The sequence below is a fragment of the Psammomys obesus genome, unplaced genomic scaffold (assembly GCF_907164565.1).
Source record: "Psammomys obesus unplaced genomic scaffold, mPsaObe1.curated_primary_1811, whole genome shotgun sequence".
NCBI classification, from domain to species: domain Eukaryota; kingdom Metazoa; phylum Chordata; class Mammalia; order Rodentia; family Muridae; genus Psammomys; species Psammomys obesus.
In genome coordinates, this window is record NW_026596051.1 from 26,025,591 (window position 1) to 26,044,712 (window position 19,122).

General features: G+C 37.4%; 1 protein-coding gene across 1 annotated transcript in view; it reads left to right on the forward strand.

The window, feature by feature from the left end:
• The window catches only part of Cpeb2 (cytoplasmic polyadenylation element binding protein 2), a 56,970-nt gene that overhangs the window by 15,463 nt on the left and 22,385 nt on the right, over positions 1-19,122 (forward strand). The window contains exons 4-5 of the mRNA XM_055624074.1: positions 10,202-10,252; positions 17,918-17,941. Coding sequence (XP_055480049.1) covers positions 10,202-10,252; positions 17,918-17,941 — 75 coding nt within the window. The remainder of the gene's footprint in view (positions 1-10,201; positions 10,253-17,917; positions 17,942-19,122) is intronic.

Sequence of the window (19,122 nt, forward strand, 5' to 3'; positions counted from 1 at the left end):
TATAAAGTATGGAAGGTTTAGGGATGTGGCTCAAGAGTCCCCTATTGCCTAGCATTCTCAAGCCATGAGTTCATTCCTGCATGGCAGAAAAATGATCTTTTGGATATCTCATATTGAATACTACACTGGAAGTAAAAACTGAGATGGTGCTATGGTAGGTTTCTCTATCATTGTAAATCATGAATGGTCCTTATTGCCAGCCATATCAGTTTATAATTGCCCCTAGAAATACTTGGTCTCCCATTTGCTTTTTTTGTTTGTTTTGTTTTGTTTTTGGTAGTTGTCAGCATTATTTTTATTTTCACAATTTCTTTCATAGTGAAAGGTTTACAGCCAATAGCTCAACTTGATTTTAATATTATTTTCATATTAGTTTTAATGTGATAACTATAATTCATTATCATATAGATAACTAATGACTTAAATTTAGTGTTGTCTTTTTTTTCTCTTAGTTATACTTTGCTTGATACAGTTATATCCTTGGTGTTTGTTTGTATAGAGTGATAATAAGACAAAGATGAACAGCATATTATGCTTAGATGAAAATGTTATGCTAGGATCTTGACCCAACAGTGAGAAGTTGAATCTAGAGGCCTTGCCCAACCAAAGACCCACCTATCAGAGAGTGCCAACCCTTGACACTTATGAAGATACTCTGCTAAGTTTGCAGACAGGAACCTGACAGAGTTGTCCTCTGAGAGGCTCTACAGCAGCGCCTCAAAGCAGATGCTGAGACTCCAGCCAAATATTGGGCAATGTATTAGGGAGTCTTGTGGCAAAGTGGAACGAAAGAGGAGGAGGGCTGGAGGTGACAGGAGCTCTGTAAGAAGACCAACAGAGCCAACTAACCAGGGCCCAGAGGGGCTGGCTGAGACTGATGCATCAACCAGGGACTATGCATGAACTATGCCTAGGCCCCCTTCAAAATGCGCCAGATGGGCAGCTTAGGCTTTATGTGGGATCTTTAATAAGGGAAGTTGAGACTGCATCAGACAGGGACTCAAGTTGTCAGCTTTTTGATCACTTCCCCCTGGTGGGGATGGCCTTGCCGAGCTTCAGAGGAAGAGGACACACATGAGTCCTGATACGACTTGAAGAGCTAGGGTGGATGGGAAAAGAGAGAGGGAAGGGGGAGGGGAGTGGAGGAGGGACGGAGCTACAAGGATGTAAAGAATTCTTTTATTTTTTCTTTTTTTCTTTTAATTTTATTTTTTTCTTATCAGTTACATTTTATTAACTCTGTATCCCAGCCATGTCCCGATCCCTCATTCCCTCCCAGTCCTTCCCTCCCTCCCTCATCTCCACCGTGCCCCTTGCCAAGTCCGCTGATATGGGGGCCCTCCTCCCCATTCCTCTGAACCTGTTTTATCAGGTATCTTCAGGACTGGCTGCAAAGCTCTCCTCTTTGGCCTAACAGGACTGCTCCTCCCTTGGGGGGTGGGGAGGCCAAAGAGCCAGTCATTGAGTTCCTGTTAGAAATAGTCCTTATTCCCCTCACTATGGGAAACCAATTGGTTACTGAGCTACCACAGGCTACATCTGAGCAGGGGTTCTAGGTTACTTTCATACATGGTCCTTGGTTGCATGTCAGTCTCAGAAAGCACCCTGTGCCCAGATATATTTGGTCCTTGTGGAGCTCCTATCCTTTCCACATCAGACTAACTCCCCTTCTTTCTTATGATTCCCTGTATTCTGCCAAAGGTTTGGTCATGAGTCTTTGCTTTGAAAACACTGCTAGTTAGAGTCTTTTAAATGCGCTCAGTAGACTCCTGTCAATGTTCAATGCGCATCCCCTCTGTCTTTCAACACGAGGATTGATAATCTTACCCCATGTCTGCTCTCTTGATTATCTTTTTTAGGTGTATAGATTTCATTATGTTTATCATATCTTATAGGTCTATGTAAGTGAGTATATACCGTGTTTGTCTTTCTCCTCCTGGGATATTTCACTCAGGATGATCTTTTCCAGATCCCACCATTTGCCTGCAAATTTCATGATTTCCTCCTTTTTGATTGCTGAGTAGTATTCCATTGTGTAAAAATACCACAATTTCTGTAAAGAATTCTTTTAATTGTAAAAAGAAAAAAAAAAGATTTGAGAAGTGGGGTTAGAAATGACTGTCCTACACACTGGAACTGATTAGAAATTGGAATTATTCAAGGTTGGTAATGACTACATTCATTCCAAGTGTATTTTTGGGACTTCATATAAGGTATTGAGACATACAAGTAAAGGTGAGGTGTAGATGGTAAAAAAAATACTGTATTAATAAACCAAACAGTGAGAGCAATGCTTTATTGAAAGCACCTAAGAAAGAATGCTACTTGTCTTCAGGTATGAATTCCTAAGTGTGTGTGTTAATACACCTCTACATTGACCACATATCAAACACATTTTTTTTTTTTTTTTTTTTTTTTACAACAAGAATGTAACTATTCATCCATACTTTTTGTTTGGATACCAGTAGTTTATTATTAATGATTACTGCCAAGTGTCAACTCTTAAGTAGTAGACATTGGTAGTTCTTGAATTGGTGCTTTTAACCACCTGTGCCTTTGCGCCTTTCTTTTTTTATTGGTCTAACATTAACTCTAACCTAGGTTCTTTATGACTATAATACGTGATGCCACTTAGTTTTCTCTTAATGTTGACAAAATGTGTAACATTGGATTTTAGTAATTTTCTCATCACTGATGAGGAACAAATTAGAGTCATTGATGTTATAAAGAGCAGCGATAGCTGAAACTACTAAAAATAGCATCAAATAGCTAAACACTGTAGCTCCATGGTAGCCTGATTTGCTAGATGTCCCCAAAATGATCAGTAGTGAACACAGCATGAATGCAGTAGATAGAGGGGTGATGCATATCCTGGGCAGGTTGGGGTGCATGATGCTACTTAGAAGAGAACATGGCTTAAAATTTACAAATTGTTCATTTCTGGAATTTTCTCTTTCATATTTTCACATCAGGATTAATTAGAACTGAAAATGCAGACAGACAACCAATTATAAGAGAATATATCTGCTTTCAATAAAGAAAATTGGCTTAAATATGGGGAGAAATTATCTTGGCAAAGATTAAAACTCAACACTTTTAGACCCTAATATTTTGTTATTCCTGGTAACTTTGTTACTGGTATCAACATACAATATACCGTTAGATAACTGCTTTTAGTTAAATTTGTATTTAATGTCAGAGAATAAAATGATGTATTCATTTAACAAATATTTGAGAACTTACTATATGTCATTCTGTTGTAGATTCTAGAATCAGTAAAAGAAATGAAAGCCCTACTCTTTGAGGATGTTTTGTTTTTAAAAAGAGCAGTGTTGAGAAGGAACCTCGATAATTTTAAAGTGTGATAGCATTTGTGCTAGAGGAAGAAAGAAGCTGCTGTTGGGGACAGGGTGATGTGTGCTGCCGCCTAGCACTTAACAGATATGACTATGCTGAGGGTGCCACTCTTGGCAGAACTATCCTGCAATGGCAGGGTGCCTGACACATAGGAGAAGCAGCAAAAAGGCCAGCATAGTCACTGTAAAGGATGACATGCCAACTGCTTTATTGTAATGGATTCTGATACTTTGTCTAAGTAAGACAAATATCCTAAAAAAGTTGTCTTATTTTTTTTATGTAACCAATTGCTCAATATACATTTTTGAGGTGCTTAATTTTTATTTATTATTACAATTTATTCACTCTGTATCCCCACTGTAGCCCCCTCCCTTGTCACTGTAGTCACCTCCCTTGTCACTTTCTCCTATCCTCTTCTCCCCTTATTCCCCTCCCCTAGTCCACTGATAGGGGAGGTCCTTCTCCCCTTCTATCTGACCCTAGCCTATCAGGTCTCATAAAGGACTGGTTGCATCTTCTTCCTCCATGGGCTGGTAAGGCTGCACCCCACAGGGGAAGGTGATCAGAGAGCCAGCCACTGATTTCATTCCAGAGACAGCACCTGCTGCCCTTACTAGGGAACTCACTTGGACATTGAGCAGCCCATGGGCTACATCTGAGCAGTGGGTCTCAGTCCTCTTCATGCATGGTTCTTGGTTGGAGTATCAGTCTCTCTGCAGCCCCATTCCGGGCCCAGGGTTTTTGGCTCTGTTGGTCTCCTTGTGGAGCTCCTGTCCCTTCCAGGTCTTTCTATCTATTTCCCCCTTCTTCCATAAGACTCCCTGCACTCTGCCCAAAGTTTGGTTATGGGACTCCGCATCTGCTTCGATAACTTGCTGGGTAGAGTCTTTCAGAGGCCCTCTATGGTAGGCTCCTGTCCTGTTCCCTGTCTTCTCCCGCTTCCAATGTCTATCCTGTTTGCAGTTCCGAATGAGGACTGAGCATCTTACTTAGGAGTATATCTAATATCCACATATGAGTGAATATATACCTGGGGTGTCTTTCTGATTCTGGGATACCTCACTCAGGATGATCTTTTCTAGTTCCCACCATTTGCCTGCATAGTTCATGATTTCCTTGTTTTTAATTGCTGATTAGTATTCCAATGTGTAAATGTACCACAATTTCTATATCCATTCCTCGGTTGAGGGACATCTAGGTTATTTCCAGATTCTGGCTATTACAAATAAGGCTGCCATGAGCATGGTTGAGCAAATGTCCTTGTGGTATAGTTGAACATATTTCAGATATATGCCCATGAGTGGTATAGCTGGATTCTGAGGTAGCACCAGTCCTAATTTTCTGAGAAAGGTCCAAATTGATTTCTAAAGTGGTTGGTTGTACAAGGTTACATTTCCAACAGCAATGGAGGAAGGAGGGTTCCCCTTTCTCCACATCCTCTCCAGCATGTGTTTTCCCTTGAGTTTTTGATCCTAGCCATTTTGATGGATGTAAGATGGAATCTCAGGGTTGTTTTGATTTGCATTTCCCTGATGACTAAGGATGCTGAGCATTTCTTTAAGTGTTTCTCTACCATTCGATGTTCCTCTATTGAGAATTCTCTGTTTAGCTCTGTACCCCATTTTTTAATTGGATTATTTGGTTTGTTGATGTTTAACTTCTTGGGTTTTTTTATATATTGTGGATATTAGCTATCTGTCAGATATAGGGTTGGTGAAGATCCTTTTCTAGTCTGTAGGCTGTTGTTTTGGTCTGGTGACAGTGTCCTTTGCTTTACTGTTTCATGAAGTCCCAATTATGGATTGTTGATCTTGGAGCCTGTGCTATTGGTGTTCTATTCAGGTAGTTGTCTCCTGTGCCAATGAGTTCAAGGCTCTTCCTTACTTTTTCTTCTAACAGGTTTAGTGTGTCTGGTTTTATGTTGAGGTCTTTGATCGACTTGGGCTTAAGTTTTGTGCAGGGTGATAAATAGGGATCTATTTGCATTTTTCTACCTGTAGGCATCCAGTTAGACCAGCACCATTTGTTAAAGATGCTGTCTTTTTTTCGTTACATCTTTTTGGCTTCTTTGTAAAAAAATCAAGTATCCGTAGGCATGTGGGTTGCGCAATATACATTTAAATAGCCAACATGAGCTTAGGAATGCATGCATGCACTCATGTGCACATGCCTGTGCGCATATATGTGTGTGTATGCATGCAGCATTATTTAAAGTGGTGATAGACTAATAAAATTTTTTTTAAAATACTCTTAAGTCCTCCAGTTTTTCATAGACGTGTAAAAACTTAAAATGTGCGCTTTACGGGAAAATTTGACTAAGTTGAAAAAGGGAAATAGATTCACTCTGGTTTGGGCCTGGAATTGAAGAGAACCTAAGGAAATGCAAACTGCCATGGGAAAGCTCATGGTCTAGCCTCGGGGAAGAGCGGAAAAGCTTGCAGTGCTTACATATCTTCTTTCTAGAAGGAGGCCTTGTAGGTCTACAGCTCATTCTCAACTGCTTGCTTAACCACTCATAGGTGCGCTGGTGCCTGCACGTGTGCCTCAGTGTGTATGAGTGTGTGCCTCTGTATGTGGGGGGTGTCTGTGTGTGTTTGCAGTGTGAGTGTGTATTGTGTGGTATGTATGTGTGTGTTGATGGTGCGTTCTGTGTATGTGGTGTGTGGTGTGGTATGTATAGTATGGTATGGTATGGCATGGTATGTGGTATGCATGTGTGAATGTGTGTGGTATGTGGTGTGTGTGTGTGTGTGTGTGTGTGTGTGGTGGGTGTGGGTCCATCTGTAGATATAGACTCCAAATCAGTACTGTTATTGTGTGTGCCTGTGTTTCACTATTGAAGCTGTTTAATTTCTTAGATATTCTGTGTCAATACTCATTTGGGCACAGAGTTTGAAAATATTCTGTTATTATCTGGATTGTGCCTTCCCTAGGTTGTTTCCTTTACTGAACAGAATCACTGTAACTATAGGAAAGCCCATTAGCCTACTTTGTTTTTGTTTCTTGTGCTTTGAGGGTCTTGTGCAAAATTGACTGTAATTAAAAGAAGCCAGGCACAGAAAAAAAAAAGAAAAATGTGTGCTTTAAAATCTTTTAAATTACTTACTATTATAATTTTTTACAGTTATTTGTTTCCTTGTGTGGGTGCACGCACCTGTGCCCGTGCCTGTGTATTTGTGCCTGTGTGTGCAAGTGCACACACACCCATAGCTAGAAAACATTTGGAAGTCAGAGCAACTGTGGGAGTTGATCCCTCCTTCCATCATGATGGCCACAGAGTCCAACTAAGGTCTTCAGGCGTGGCAGCAAGTACCTTTACCCAGTAAGCCATCCCACCAGCCCCATGTTAATGCTATTATAGAAATGCCAAGAAGTAGCACCTATTCATTATTTGTGGCTGTATGTGAAATGATCATTCCACAAGCTTGCTTAAAATTATAAGGGATGACTTGCCTCAAGACTTTGTAAGCTTAGATCCTGTGGGTTATCAGGAAACTCAGATAGTTTCAGTGAAATGGTGGCTTGTCTTGTAGAGTGGAGAATGCAAAATGTGGTGGATGAATGAATATGACCTCCATAGGCTCGTCTACTTGATGGGGAAATATGAAATGTTGCCTTGTTGGAGTGGTGTGGTCTTGGCGGAGATGTGTCATTAGGAGTGGGGTTTGAGATGTCACGTCCACACCCCGCCTAGTGCCTGCTTCTCTCTCTTCATCAGGGGGTAGCTCTTTGCTATTTCTTCAGCACCATGAGTACCTGAGTTTCCCCTTGTTCCCCATCATGATAATGAATTGACCCCCTGAACATGTAAGCAAGTCCCCAATTAAATGCTTTCTTTTTAAAGAAATGGGTTGGTTATGGTATCTCTTCACACCAATAGAACAGTGACTAACATGTCTTAAGTTCCTTTTCACTTTTTCTGTTATATGGAACTTCGTGTTTCTGCCTCCTGGCCTAGGGCACCCTTAGTGTAGCCATCTGCCTGTTCCTCAGCAAGCAGAACAAAAGAAATTCCCTTTTAAAGGTTATTTTCCAAAAATTGTACATCCCACTTTTATCTTTTATCCTTTGACCAGACTTCACACAGTGTGGCAAAAAAAACTGAGAAGTATAAGTTTTTTACTCTGGGCCTTTCTTTTCATAAGGGAAATTGGTGTCCTGTTGTTATGGGTAAGCAGTAGTGTCAAGTTTGTGGGCCACCAGCCTTTTGGACTAATAGCAAGGGATTAGTTTAAAGCGGTGTGTTCTCTCATGTATTCTTTTGCATTGAAGTTTGATTGTTCTAGAACCCTCTATGCATGACTTCCTATATCCTGTTATCAATAGGAACTTGGGGTCAAGGCAGTCAAAAGAGAATCAGGACAGATAGGTTCCTATTCTGTCAGTCATTCCTATCAATGATGAAACCTCAGGCAAGTGACTTAATCATTCTTGTGATAAAGTATCTTCACATTAAAATGGCAAGAAAATAGTATCAAATTCAAGGGATTGTTAGCAGGATTAAATAATTGGCAGTTCGGTACCTATAAAAGCCCCTTGTGTATAATAAGCCCACAGATGTGGTCATTATTACTTTCAATTGGCAGGTTCCTTGTAAAAGTGGTTTTGATATCATAAATAAAACATAGCTGTGAAAGTTAACTTAAAATTTTATATTAACATTTTCACTGTAGTGGGAGATAATTAGATAATTTGAGTCTAAATTTGCTCATTTCATTGTGAAATATTTTTATTACATTGTGATGAGCTCTAATTATTTTAAAACAAACATACATACAAATAAATATTCATTCACAAATAGGGCTCTTTCTTTTGAACTTATTTTCTGTGCCCTTTAAAGTGCATTCAAGTGGCAAAATGTAAAAAAGATTGTTTTATAGTCAAAGGGAATAGTGAACCTCTTTCCTAACAGGGAAAGAGGCTGTACTTACTTAATATAACATACTAGCATATAGGCCTGCATTCCTGGATTCAGCTAAGTACGCCTTTGTGTTTTGTTTTGTGATGTACTATACATACACAGTTCTTACAGCAGTGAGTGAATGTTGTTCAAGTTTTGTGTTTCTGTCTCTTTGACTGCATTGTAGGTAAGATGTATCTTATGTTTCTACCTTCCAGTACTACATTCCAGTACTGTGATATAGGTTGCCACTTTTGAAGAAATTTTATTGTTTTAAGTCTCATGTCAGAAAAATGGCAATTTTTGTGGCTGTAAATAATTCTCTAAATTTAATTAGATGCAACAAAATGTTAAGAAAATCCTTATTTTTGAAATAAACTGTGACTCCTTTAAAGTTTTGTGATACTTTTGTTACTAAAATGCAGTTCAAAAAATTGTAATTTCTAGATCATATCTAGATCATTGTACCTTGTGCCTTGTTTGTGTATTTTTCTGATTCTTACTCCATACCACGGTTTCAGAACAGTAGACATAACTGTATGTTTCTAGAGTATAGAAGCTTGATTAACAGTTCATTTACTTACTTGATGTCTTCTTTCATGAAACTTGGAAGTAACTAAGACGTAATAGATTGTCCTTTTAAGGGACAATTGCTTAGTTCTCGTAACTATATTGAATACAAAATCAAAATGTGCCAGAGATCATATTGTGCAAGCTTCTATGGGAATCTCAATACCATGTGTATATATACATTTATGCATGTGTATATATACATTTATGGTCAAAATTGCATTATCTGCCAATTATCCTTACATTAGTAGATAATCAATTTGCTTCATAAATATAACAAAAGCCAACAGTCTCTGGCTTGTAGAGGATATTGGCTATATTAATCTGTGTCAGAGTATTTAGGATAGTAAGGGTGGATACAGTACTCTGAATAATTTCAAAATCAAAAGTTTTTGCTCACTCTTCTGATGGCAGTGAATTTCATGTAGGATTACTGCCCTTTTAAAGGGGAGCTATGCTGAGGTGATTTTAATGCAGTTCTGCTACTTACTTTTAATGTGGCCTAAAAATAAAGTATCAGAGTCAGATATCAGAAAAACATCCTGTATTTTAATGAGCTGTGGCAATGATCATCCTTGATGTTACCATTAGCCAAACAAATATTATGTTGTGCAAATGCTAGCTGAGCTATAGCATGTCTTCAGTATACCATCTTTGTAGCACACATAATACTGTTCTCAAATTTCATAAAAACAGTCTTCATGAAGAGTGACTTAGAGCAGACATTATTTTGTTACTCTTCTCACAAGCCTTAGTATTTTCATTTTTTCTTCATAAATATTTTTTAAGCTCTAAATGATATACACTTATAATAATAATTGTGGTACTAGCCTCTAATGTCTTCTTTGCAATTCTTTATTTAAATATGCAGTATAAGACCACATTGAGTTGAAAAGAATAAAAGGTTTGGTCTCATTTTTCTTTTTAAATTTTTAGTTATTCTTGATTTCAAAATATAAATCCACTTCATTGAAGTTTTATTTTTTGGGAAAAAAAAAAAAAAACTCTAGAGAAAAATTAAGACTGGAATTATTTAAATGGGTTTATTTAAAAAAAAAAAAAACAAAACAGTTTGTTTTCAGACTAAGGTACCTGTGCTGCTTTTAAAATTCAGGTAGACATCAACACTTGTATTTTCATTTGCTCTCAGATCACTTTGCGATCTTATGTTTTGGGAAGTAAGATGAGCTTTATCATTTTGTTTTAAGGTTTTAAAGTTAATATACTTTGAGTTGAAGATTAACTTTCTGGTTTTAAAAAATATACAGTGCTTAATAATTTTCTTCTTCACTGTACCTACCTCCACTCTTTTTTTTTTTTTTTTTCCAGATAGCTTTATAATCTTCACATTCTTCTTTTCTTATCTTTTTCAAGGTCGTTTGAGCTATCCGCATCCAGGAACTGACAATCTGTTGATGTTAAATGGTAAGTTTTTACCAAACATTCCATGTTTCCATTTGGTTCATACAAATGAAGATGTTTAAATATGTATTACCGAAAAGACAGTTCAGTCATCTTATAAAAATAAACCTGTGTTCAGCCATGACAGTACTCAATTATAGTCCCAGCTCTTCAGGATGTTGAAATGAGCATCATGTCACCGCTTAGATAAGGAGCATTCAGGGCAGCATAATGAAGTCTCAACTTTTACAAAATTGAAGTAAAGCTATGGGAATTAGGAATTCCTGTGTTTTGTCCCTGAAAATGTAGTCACTGTGACAATATAATTCGGCCATCCCAACCTCAGGAGCAAGCCTTGTTTGAATATTGGGGTTCTGTTTCAAGCTTTGACGGAGGAGAAGTAGCTATGTTCTTAGTTTCCTATTTCATAGTCTCTAAACTGAGGAAGTCTCCCAGCTTATAAGAATTAGAGATAATGTTCGCAAAGTGCATTGATTCTAGTCCTAAGTAGAAGCCCTTGTGTTTGTTTTAAGTAATATAATGGTGAATTTATACGTGTAGTAATCACACTGACTTTTTACTTACTAAAAAGTTAGAAGTTCACCAGTCGGAAAAAAAAAAATCTTAGCTTAAAGTTCTCTTTTCTTTACATTGGACAAATTAATATATTTATAGTCACAGGATGTAGCATAAACATAATCATGGGAGTGGGATTGAGGGGGGAAAGTGCCTTTCAGGAGTAATTTTGAATTAGAGGCAGGCAAAGAAAGAAGATGGAGAAATATAAATAATATATGCTTAAAATCACATTATTATGTTGGATTGGCTCTTTTTCATTTAAAGCTTTGTTGAAATAAGATGTAATGAAGTTGTGGAAGCCCATCTGAAAGTGAGGTCACTGTGAATTTAAGCCATGTGGATGATGATGATGATGATAGCAACAGAAGGGTAGAAAGGACACCTGTCGGCCTGCCAGGGGTCTTTTTTTTCTCAGTCAGTAACATGGTGCTATTGCAACTGAATTTAAGATAACAAAAAAGCTTATTGTTAATGTTCTGTCCATTTGATTTGTGAAATATGATAGGCTTTGGTAACATTAAACTACATATAGATTTCACTTCCCTTAAATATTCTATGTGGAAAATAAAGATTATTCACTTATTTTAACTTCTGAAATAGTCACAGAAATTTTCCATTTTCATGTGTCAGAATACATTTGAAAAGTCGCATCATTCACAGCTGAACGTATGTTGTTGGTTAGACAGTGACCCAGATGGTTACAGCAGAGTGCCAGTCATGTAGGCAAGGAGTTTGGAAAGGCCCAGTGGTTCTTCAGCTGATGTTTTGGTTTTGCATTTTGTTGTTGTTGTTACACTAAACTGTTAGTCAGTTGCTTTTGTAAATTACTTAAAGACCTGTAAGTTTTATCAGAATTATGCTTCTTCATAAAGAAGACATGAGAATGTTTTATTTCAGGCAAGTTACATCTAGTAGATAATATGCTTATTTTATTTTATTATTTTCTAAATATGAGCACTCTTAATAGTCTGCCATTTGGGGCCATAATGCTTACTAAGTGAAGAAAGACAGCCTGGAAATTTTGAGCTTTTAGCAAGGGACTAGGGAAGGAAAAGAAGGTAATCACTGAAGGACATCAAAATGTATTCAGGTCAGGAAAAGAGACAGTTTGCTCCCTGCGGACGAACAGTTAAGAGGTGAAACGAGTCACCTGACTGGGTACACCCATGGGGTGAGGAAGTCTTAAAGAGTAAGACATGAAGGTCACTGGTTAAAGGCAAATAACAGCACTCGGAGGTAAGGGGAAATTTTTCTTTAACAAATGCAATTTAGCCATATTCTTAGCATGTTATGTTCCCAGGAAATCAGGGGATTAAGTGATGTTAGTACAAGGCTTTTCCTACATTAAATAGTTATTAAAAATTTCTGACATGAAGAAAGTGTATCGTCTTATTCACAGATTTAATTTACTGTAGAGAAGTTGGTTAAGTTGCTTAACCATTATGTATTATTACTGTAAGCGTAGCTAATGCTGTTCACTTTTAAGATAAGTGTTTAGTAATACATTTGGCATCACCATGTTTTGTGGAGATGTGTGGGTGGCATCACAGACTCTAAAGCCCGCTTGCCTTTCTTGCCAACCTGAAACAGCATACCTACCTTGACCTTGACTGCATTTTTTAATATCTAAGCCAGGGCACACTGCTTGCCTCAGGGCACTGCTGGGAGGACTGAGTGAATTCACGTACATATTTAGGACAGCTCCTATGAATAAATATTAGCTGAGGAGAGTTAGTGGTGGAAATCAGTGCAAAAGATCATACAGAAGTAGAGGGCAGGTCCTGGGAACAGACAGGAAGTAGGAGGTTACTTTAGATGGTATATAATGAAGAGACAACATAACTGGTTTTCAGCTATTGAAAGGATGTTTTGTGTGATAAGCAGAAAACTTGTTTTTGTTATTACAGGAAAACCAATAGGAAGAAGCTACATTAGAAGTTGTATGTAAGGAAAAAGATTAGGTTTCTTTAGTTTCCTGTAGTGTGGGATCCTTTTTATATGGAATAAATTTCAGTGATACATTATTAAACAAATGCGTGATTATTGCAATTAAGTAGCATTCTTGATAAAGTGTACATATAGCTGATAGAAATCTGTGATTACTGTGTATCAGACCTGAATGTCTGTAATTAAACATAATATAATATAATATAATATAAATAAGAGTAATACAATGCAAATCAGATATACTAACATTAGAAAGGCCTTATAACTCTTGAGTTGGTTGTGAGTTGTAGTTAAACCTTGAGATAAATCTGGGGGAATAAGAAGCCAGTCATAACAGTGATGGCATGGTGTAGCACTAGGAAGAGCCTCTGCCAAACGCACACTGAGAGCAACTCAGATGTTCATCAGCATGTGATGCAGCGTCAGCCACAGAACTCACGCTGCTGTGTGGATTAAAACTGTAGACCTAAGATGCCACATAAGGTGGAGCCTGGAGCCATTAATTGTGGCACTCAGGAGACAGAGGCTAGTGGAGCTATCAGTTGGAGACTAGCCTGGTCTACATAGCATCTATTATCTAATCTAGCCAGGGCTACATTGGGAGACCTTTCTTCAAAACAACAACAACAACAGCAAAAATCCATATAAATGTAATTACAGAGAGGCTCCTGTTTCTGAATAGACCCTGTTTCTCAGATAAGATTGAAATCAAGTTGATTTGATGGCTAGACTGCTATTACTGTAAGTCACTGTAGTGTTCATTGTCTTTTTAAGAAAGTCACATTACATGTAGATACAGACTGTTTAAAAACCCAGTTTTAAATATTTAGAATGACAGTTTGAATTTATATTTCTGAGGGTATAAACCTAGCAAATACAATATCTGGAAAAAATAGAGCCAGTGCTAAAAATCTGTATGTTTTCTGCAGTAGTAAGGAAAAATATTAAGTTATATATGTCAAGTATTTGTCTCTACTTGGATTAAAGTGCATTTTTCCCAATTTTCCCCAACCCCCAAAATTATATATTTTTATTAGGACCTTTACACAAAAGGGAACAAGACATAGCAAAGAATGAGATGAAGAAAGTGGTGTTAGCAAGCCAGTTTGAAGTTTAAATTTGCATTTATAATCCATATACGCAGCCACTTATGTGATCAAGAGCATGCTTATTTTTGGAGTGAAGTGAATTCTAGGTGTCTTTTAATTAAGGAAATTTACCCAAGGCTAGCATGGTGGTGCATTCCTTTCATCCTAGCACACTTGGGAGGTAGAAGCAGGAAGATCAGCAGTATATGATAGTCCTCAGCAGCATAGTGAGTTTGAGGTCAGTTTGGGCTAGATGAGACCCTATCCCAGGAAAGAAAGACTGTGATCATACTATCCTTTTAAAGCCAGATGTTCTACATGTACTGTATGTGAAGTTAGACCTGGGTAGCCTTTACATGGAGGCTGCTCACGTCACGGAGCATGAATGCACTACCTGACCAAGTGGAATCTGAAAAGGCCTGTCATTTGGACCATGGGTATTTTCTTTTTAGTTTTGCCTTGTTTACTCTGGAGAAGTATTATTTGTTTTAGCTTCCCACGAAGAGAATTTTAACCTCAATTTCTAGATGAATTTGTATTTTTCTTCCTATGTTATCTTTCAACTGAAGTAATTTGGCTATACTGAGCTGAAAACCTGTAGTTTAGAACACAAAGTCCCTAAACAGTAATAAGAATTGTTGTGTTTCCTTATTGTCACTGTGGTCAGAACCTGAATAAAATCATTGGTAATCTACCTCAGATGTAGTCATTTGTATGAAAGTCTTTAAACTACCCCAAGAGCCTCCTTTATAAACAAAAAGCATCAGCGATCTATGTATAGTTGTATATGTGGATATTAAATGCCCCTATATATCAAAATGGGCAGTTCTTCACTTTTTAATCTAAGTTACTTTCTTATAAATGCATCATAAAGCATATTTTTAAAAATAAATCATTACCATTTCCCACTTTAAGTCATGTTTTTATCTGGAGGTTCAGAATGTTTAAAGAAGTCATTTTTGTTAAGCCAATGCCAAACATTAGTGAATACCCTTAGAATTAATTTTCCTTTCTCCTCTCCACCCTGCCTCGGGCTGTTTCTTTTTTTGAATTATGATTAATTTATAAATTCTACATCCTGATCATACACTCCCTCGTCTCCTCCCAGCCCCACCCTCCCTCCCTCTTCCTCCCTCTTCCTCCCATCCCAGGCAGCCTTCCTCCCTGACCAACTGACCGCAGACTATCAAGTCTCTTCAAGAACTGCCTGTATCTTCTTCCTCTGTGGCACATAATATTCATGTAATGACTGCTTTTTTTTTTTTTTTTTTTTTGGTAGAGGTTCTTGACTATTCTGCTGCAGAGTTACACTGAAACAAACCCCAGAGAAACATAGAAACCATAGTAGACACGTGTTAGACACATCATTTTCAGTACAATGGGAGCAAGATGGTGATTTCCATGATAGGAAATGTTTTACATGGGATAGCTTCATTTGTAGACAATTGTATTTCCTGTGTATGCACGTGTCCAGGGCTGGGACTGTGTGTGTACCATGTGGCCCCTGTAGAAGTCAGGGGGCAGCTGTTAGGAGTATGTTTCTCTTCCAGGTTGGGATCCTGGGCCTGGGCCAGGTCTTCTGGCTTGCAAGGCAAGTAATTTTAACCACTTAATATCATACTGGCCACATGTCTGGTTTTGGTAACTTAGAGACTTCAAATCTGAGAGTTGTCCGAAAAATATTTAGAGGCTTCTGAAATTCCCCTGCTATGAGATAATAGATAAAAAATTTTTAAATAAGTGTGCTTAAGCCTAGGAATGGCATGAAACTTACAATTCTGTAAGTATTTATATGTGTTTTCACTATTTTAGTATTGACTAGTCCCACTAAAAGTATAACAGGTAACAATATCAGCAGTACTGGTGCTTGTCTTACTAGGTCAGGAAATAGTGGCCACATTCTAACTTCACTACAATTTATGGTTTGATTTCATATTTGTTGAAAATAATTTCATTTGTTTATGAATATTTGATCTTTTTAACCATGGTTGAAGTTATCCTAAGTAACTTAACTTGATTAATATTATTGGGTCACCCCTCGAAAAAGCAAGAGACCTAACTCCTGTGACTTTGCTGTGCAATGTTTTGGGGCCTGTTGACCACTTGAAGATTTAGTATAACTGTTAAGACTCAAGGGAGTTTCATTCTTTTTCATGTACTAGCTTTGTTAAAATTACTTTTATCAATCTGATTTTCTACAAGTAGTTTTCCCTAGTGGGTGCAGCTATTTTAAAAGCCCTGCTCCCCCCCCCCCCCCCCCCCCCCCCCACTCCCGTTTGTTTTCATTTTTTGCTTTTTCAAGACAGGGTCTCTCTGTGTAGCCTTGGCTGTCCTGGACTTGTTTTGTATACCAGGCTGGCCTTGAGCTCCCAGAGATCTGTCTGCTTCTGCCTCCCCAAGTGTGTGTGCTATCATGCCTGGCTTTTAAAAGCCTTTTTAAGTCTTAGAAGAATTAAAAAATAAAATTCTAAAAGTTTTGTCTTCTTCTACCTTCACCCTAAACTAACACATACGGCTGGTAAGGTGTAAAGCAAATCTGTAGACTTTGAGTCTGTTGGTGCTCAGAAAACAGATTGACTGTCACCGTAATGACAGCTAACTCTGGTAGCCAGCTTAGAAGACGGATAGAAGCCTTATGCTTACTGACTTACTGCTTGGAAGTGGAAATGACTAAGAGTTGACATGTTTGCCTTCCCTGCTCGTTATTATAGGAGAATCAATGCCAAATTGGCATACAGTAGCATTTCTGAATAGCAAAGCCTTACTATAAAGTTCAAGGTATATTTTTTTAAGCCTTACATAACATAGACTATACTTAGCCTGTGAAATACATCTTTTGACTTTTAAGTTTTATACTTTAGAAAGGGACATTTCTGGCAGTTTCTAATACAATTTTCGAATTGATTTTTATTCAGCATTGGATTTTTCTTGCTTCTTCAATTTGTAAACATGAATTAAGACCTTAGTCTTATAGCATTCATTTTGTTTGGTTTATTGCCTGTTTCATATAAATATTCAGACTAAAGCACTCCTCGTATGCACTGATTCAGGAGAAAGATTTTCTCAATACTGGTAACTTTCTGTCAAGAAATCACATTCATACATTATCCGTGGGAATAGTGTAAGCTACCAGTTCCTTTCTACTTTACATTACCAGCATTTATCATTCTGTGAGGGGAGTCATTTTAATTTGTACTACTGTTCCTTTTACCTAGAGGCAGACACATAATCGGTAGCTCTTACAAAATATGTCAAAAGACTAGAAGGCATCATTTCTGTCATTTTTGCTATATGTAGTCTCTTACTGTTTCCCTAGGCAGCTTTGAACTCAGCAGTGATTACAGGATTTAGTTCCACAGCTCAGTAACCATCTACATCTTCCGGTACCACCTTGTCAGGGTTTGGTACAATGTAGGTTGATCCTGCATAGCTGGTGAATAATATATACCATAGTACTTTTTAAATTTTTTTTATTTTTATTATTATTGTTATTATTATTCATTACAATTATTCACTTTTTATCCCAGTTGTAGCCCCCTCCCTCATCTCTTCCTGGTCCTACCCTCTGTCCTCCATACCCCTATGTCCCTACACCCCGAAGTCTGTGTTTCTCCATACTACTTTTTTATCATCAAAAGATGAACAATGGAAATTTAACTCAAGTTAGTTTCATTCATTGAGAAAACTATTTGAGGAACTGCTTAACTGTAAATTGCTACATATTTCTGTCATGATGATAGGTGAAACAAGTACTTGTGAGTTTTAAATAAATTGGTGCTTCCTCCTAATTTTACAGCTTTAGACGTCTCAGATGGCATATGTATGAAATACTTATAAAATAATATGCTTGACACATTCCACATGGAAAGCTCTATATATGTGTATGTATAAGTGCTATAAATGGTAAAATATGCAAATTTTAAGTGCTGACATTATCATAGGTCTTAAAGTAACTGTTTCTAAATACCGCATAGCTTTTCATAATACCACATAGCTTTTCATATCACGGATATTTGTATGTGTGGGCTCATTTTTAGTTCTAACGTTTTACAATTTGTCCTTTGTTTACATGCAGCAAGGAGTTATGGGCGAAGACGAGGTAATTCATTTCTGTTTGCTGTAGTTCATCTGTTTCTAATTGGGCTGTATTGATGAATGTTATAATTACTGATTTCAGAATTTTTTATGCAATGTCTGAAAGCTCATAGAAGAATCACACATTGATATGAGCACTTACCAACTTTCTAACTCTTAACCTACAAGGTGTATTTTCATACTAATGTCTATTAAATAAAATCTGTCCTCCTTAAACTGTCCAAAATTTTAACTCGTATTAAAAATTATACCTGTATCTTCTAAAATGAGGCTGTTTTATTATCTCTTTAAGAAATAAGTTTTTAGTATTAACCAGAGTGACATGTGATGTGATTTTCTACTCTATAACCAATTGTCTTATCAGTGACTGTGGTTTTTGTTTGGCTCAGTTGGGAATGATACCTGTGTAAGTAGATTACTGTCATTGTTGACAGAAACCATGTAGTTAATGTCTCTGTGAGGCCAAGATCCTGTCAACCCCTTTCTGTAGCCCTGTATACTCCAGTCCCTTCCCACCTCCGCCCTGATAACAGGATTTCCTTGAGCATTCTTAATGGGACCATGGGACAAGGCTTTGTGATATGAAGCCACTAGTGAACTCCCTGGAAAAGCAGAAACACCTTCCATGGCCAAAACCTCAACTCATCCTTTTTCATGTGCAGAAGTTGAAAGGAAGAGAAGGCAGCATGAAAAGAAGAAAAATTACATGAGTAGAGCAGTGAGCTATACCTGATATTTATACCGATTTTGTACACTGAATAAAAAGTGTTTGCTCTCACATCTAGAATTTTCCCTGAAGCCAAGGAAAATAGATAGTAATAACCATGCCCTTGATTATATTTTACATGTATGTAGTAGTGTCCTCATCTGTTGATGAACGCATTCTCCAGAAAACACAAGAAAAACCAGTTACCGCCACTGACAACTAATGCTAGTATTTCGTGTTCTTAGCGGTAGTTCCAATTGGATATTTCAGTTTAATTTCATTGCTGGAGTTTTGACTCTCTAAATACTTGACTGAATCTTTGGGTTCTTCAGGTTTCTAAAAAACTAGAGGAGTGAGGCCAAGTACCTTTCCATTTCTTTCTTTCTTTCTGTCTGTCTTTTTCATTTTTCTTTCTTCTTTCTTTTCTTTCTCTTCTTTCTTTCTTTCTTTCTTTCTTTCTTTCTTTCTTTCTTTCTTTC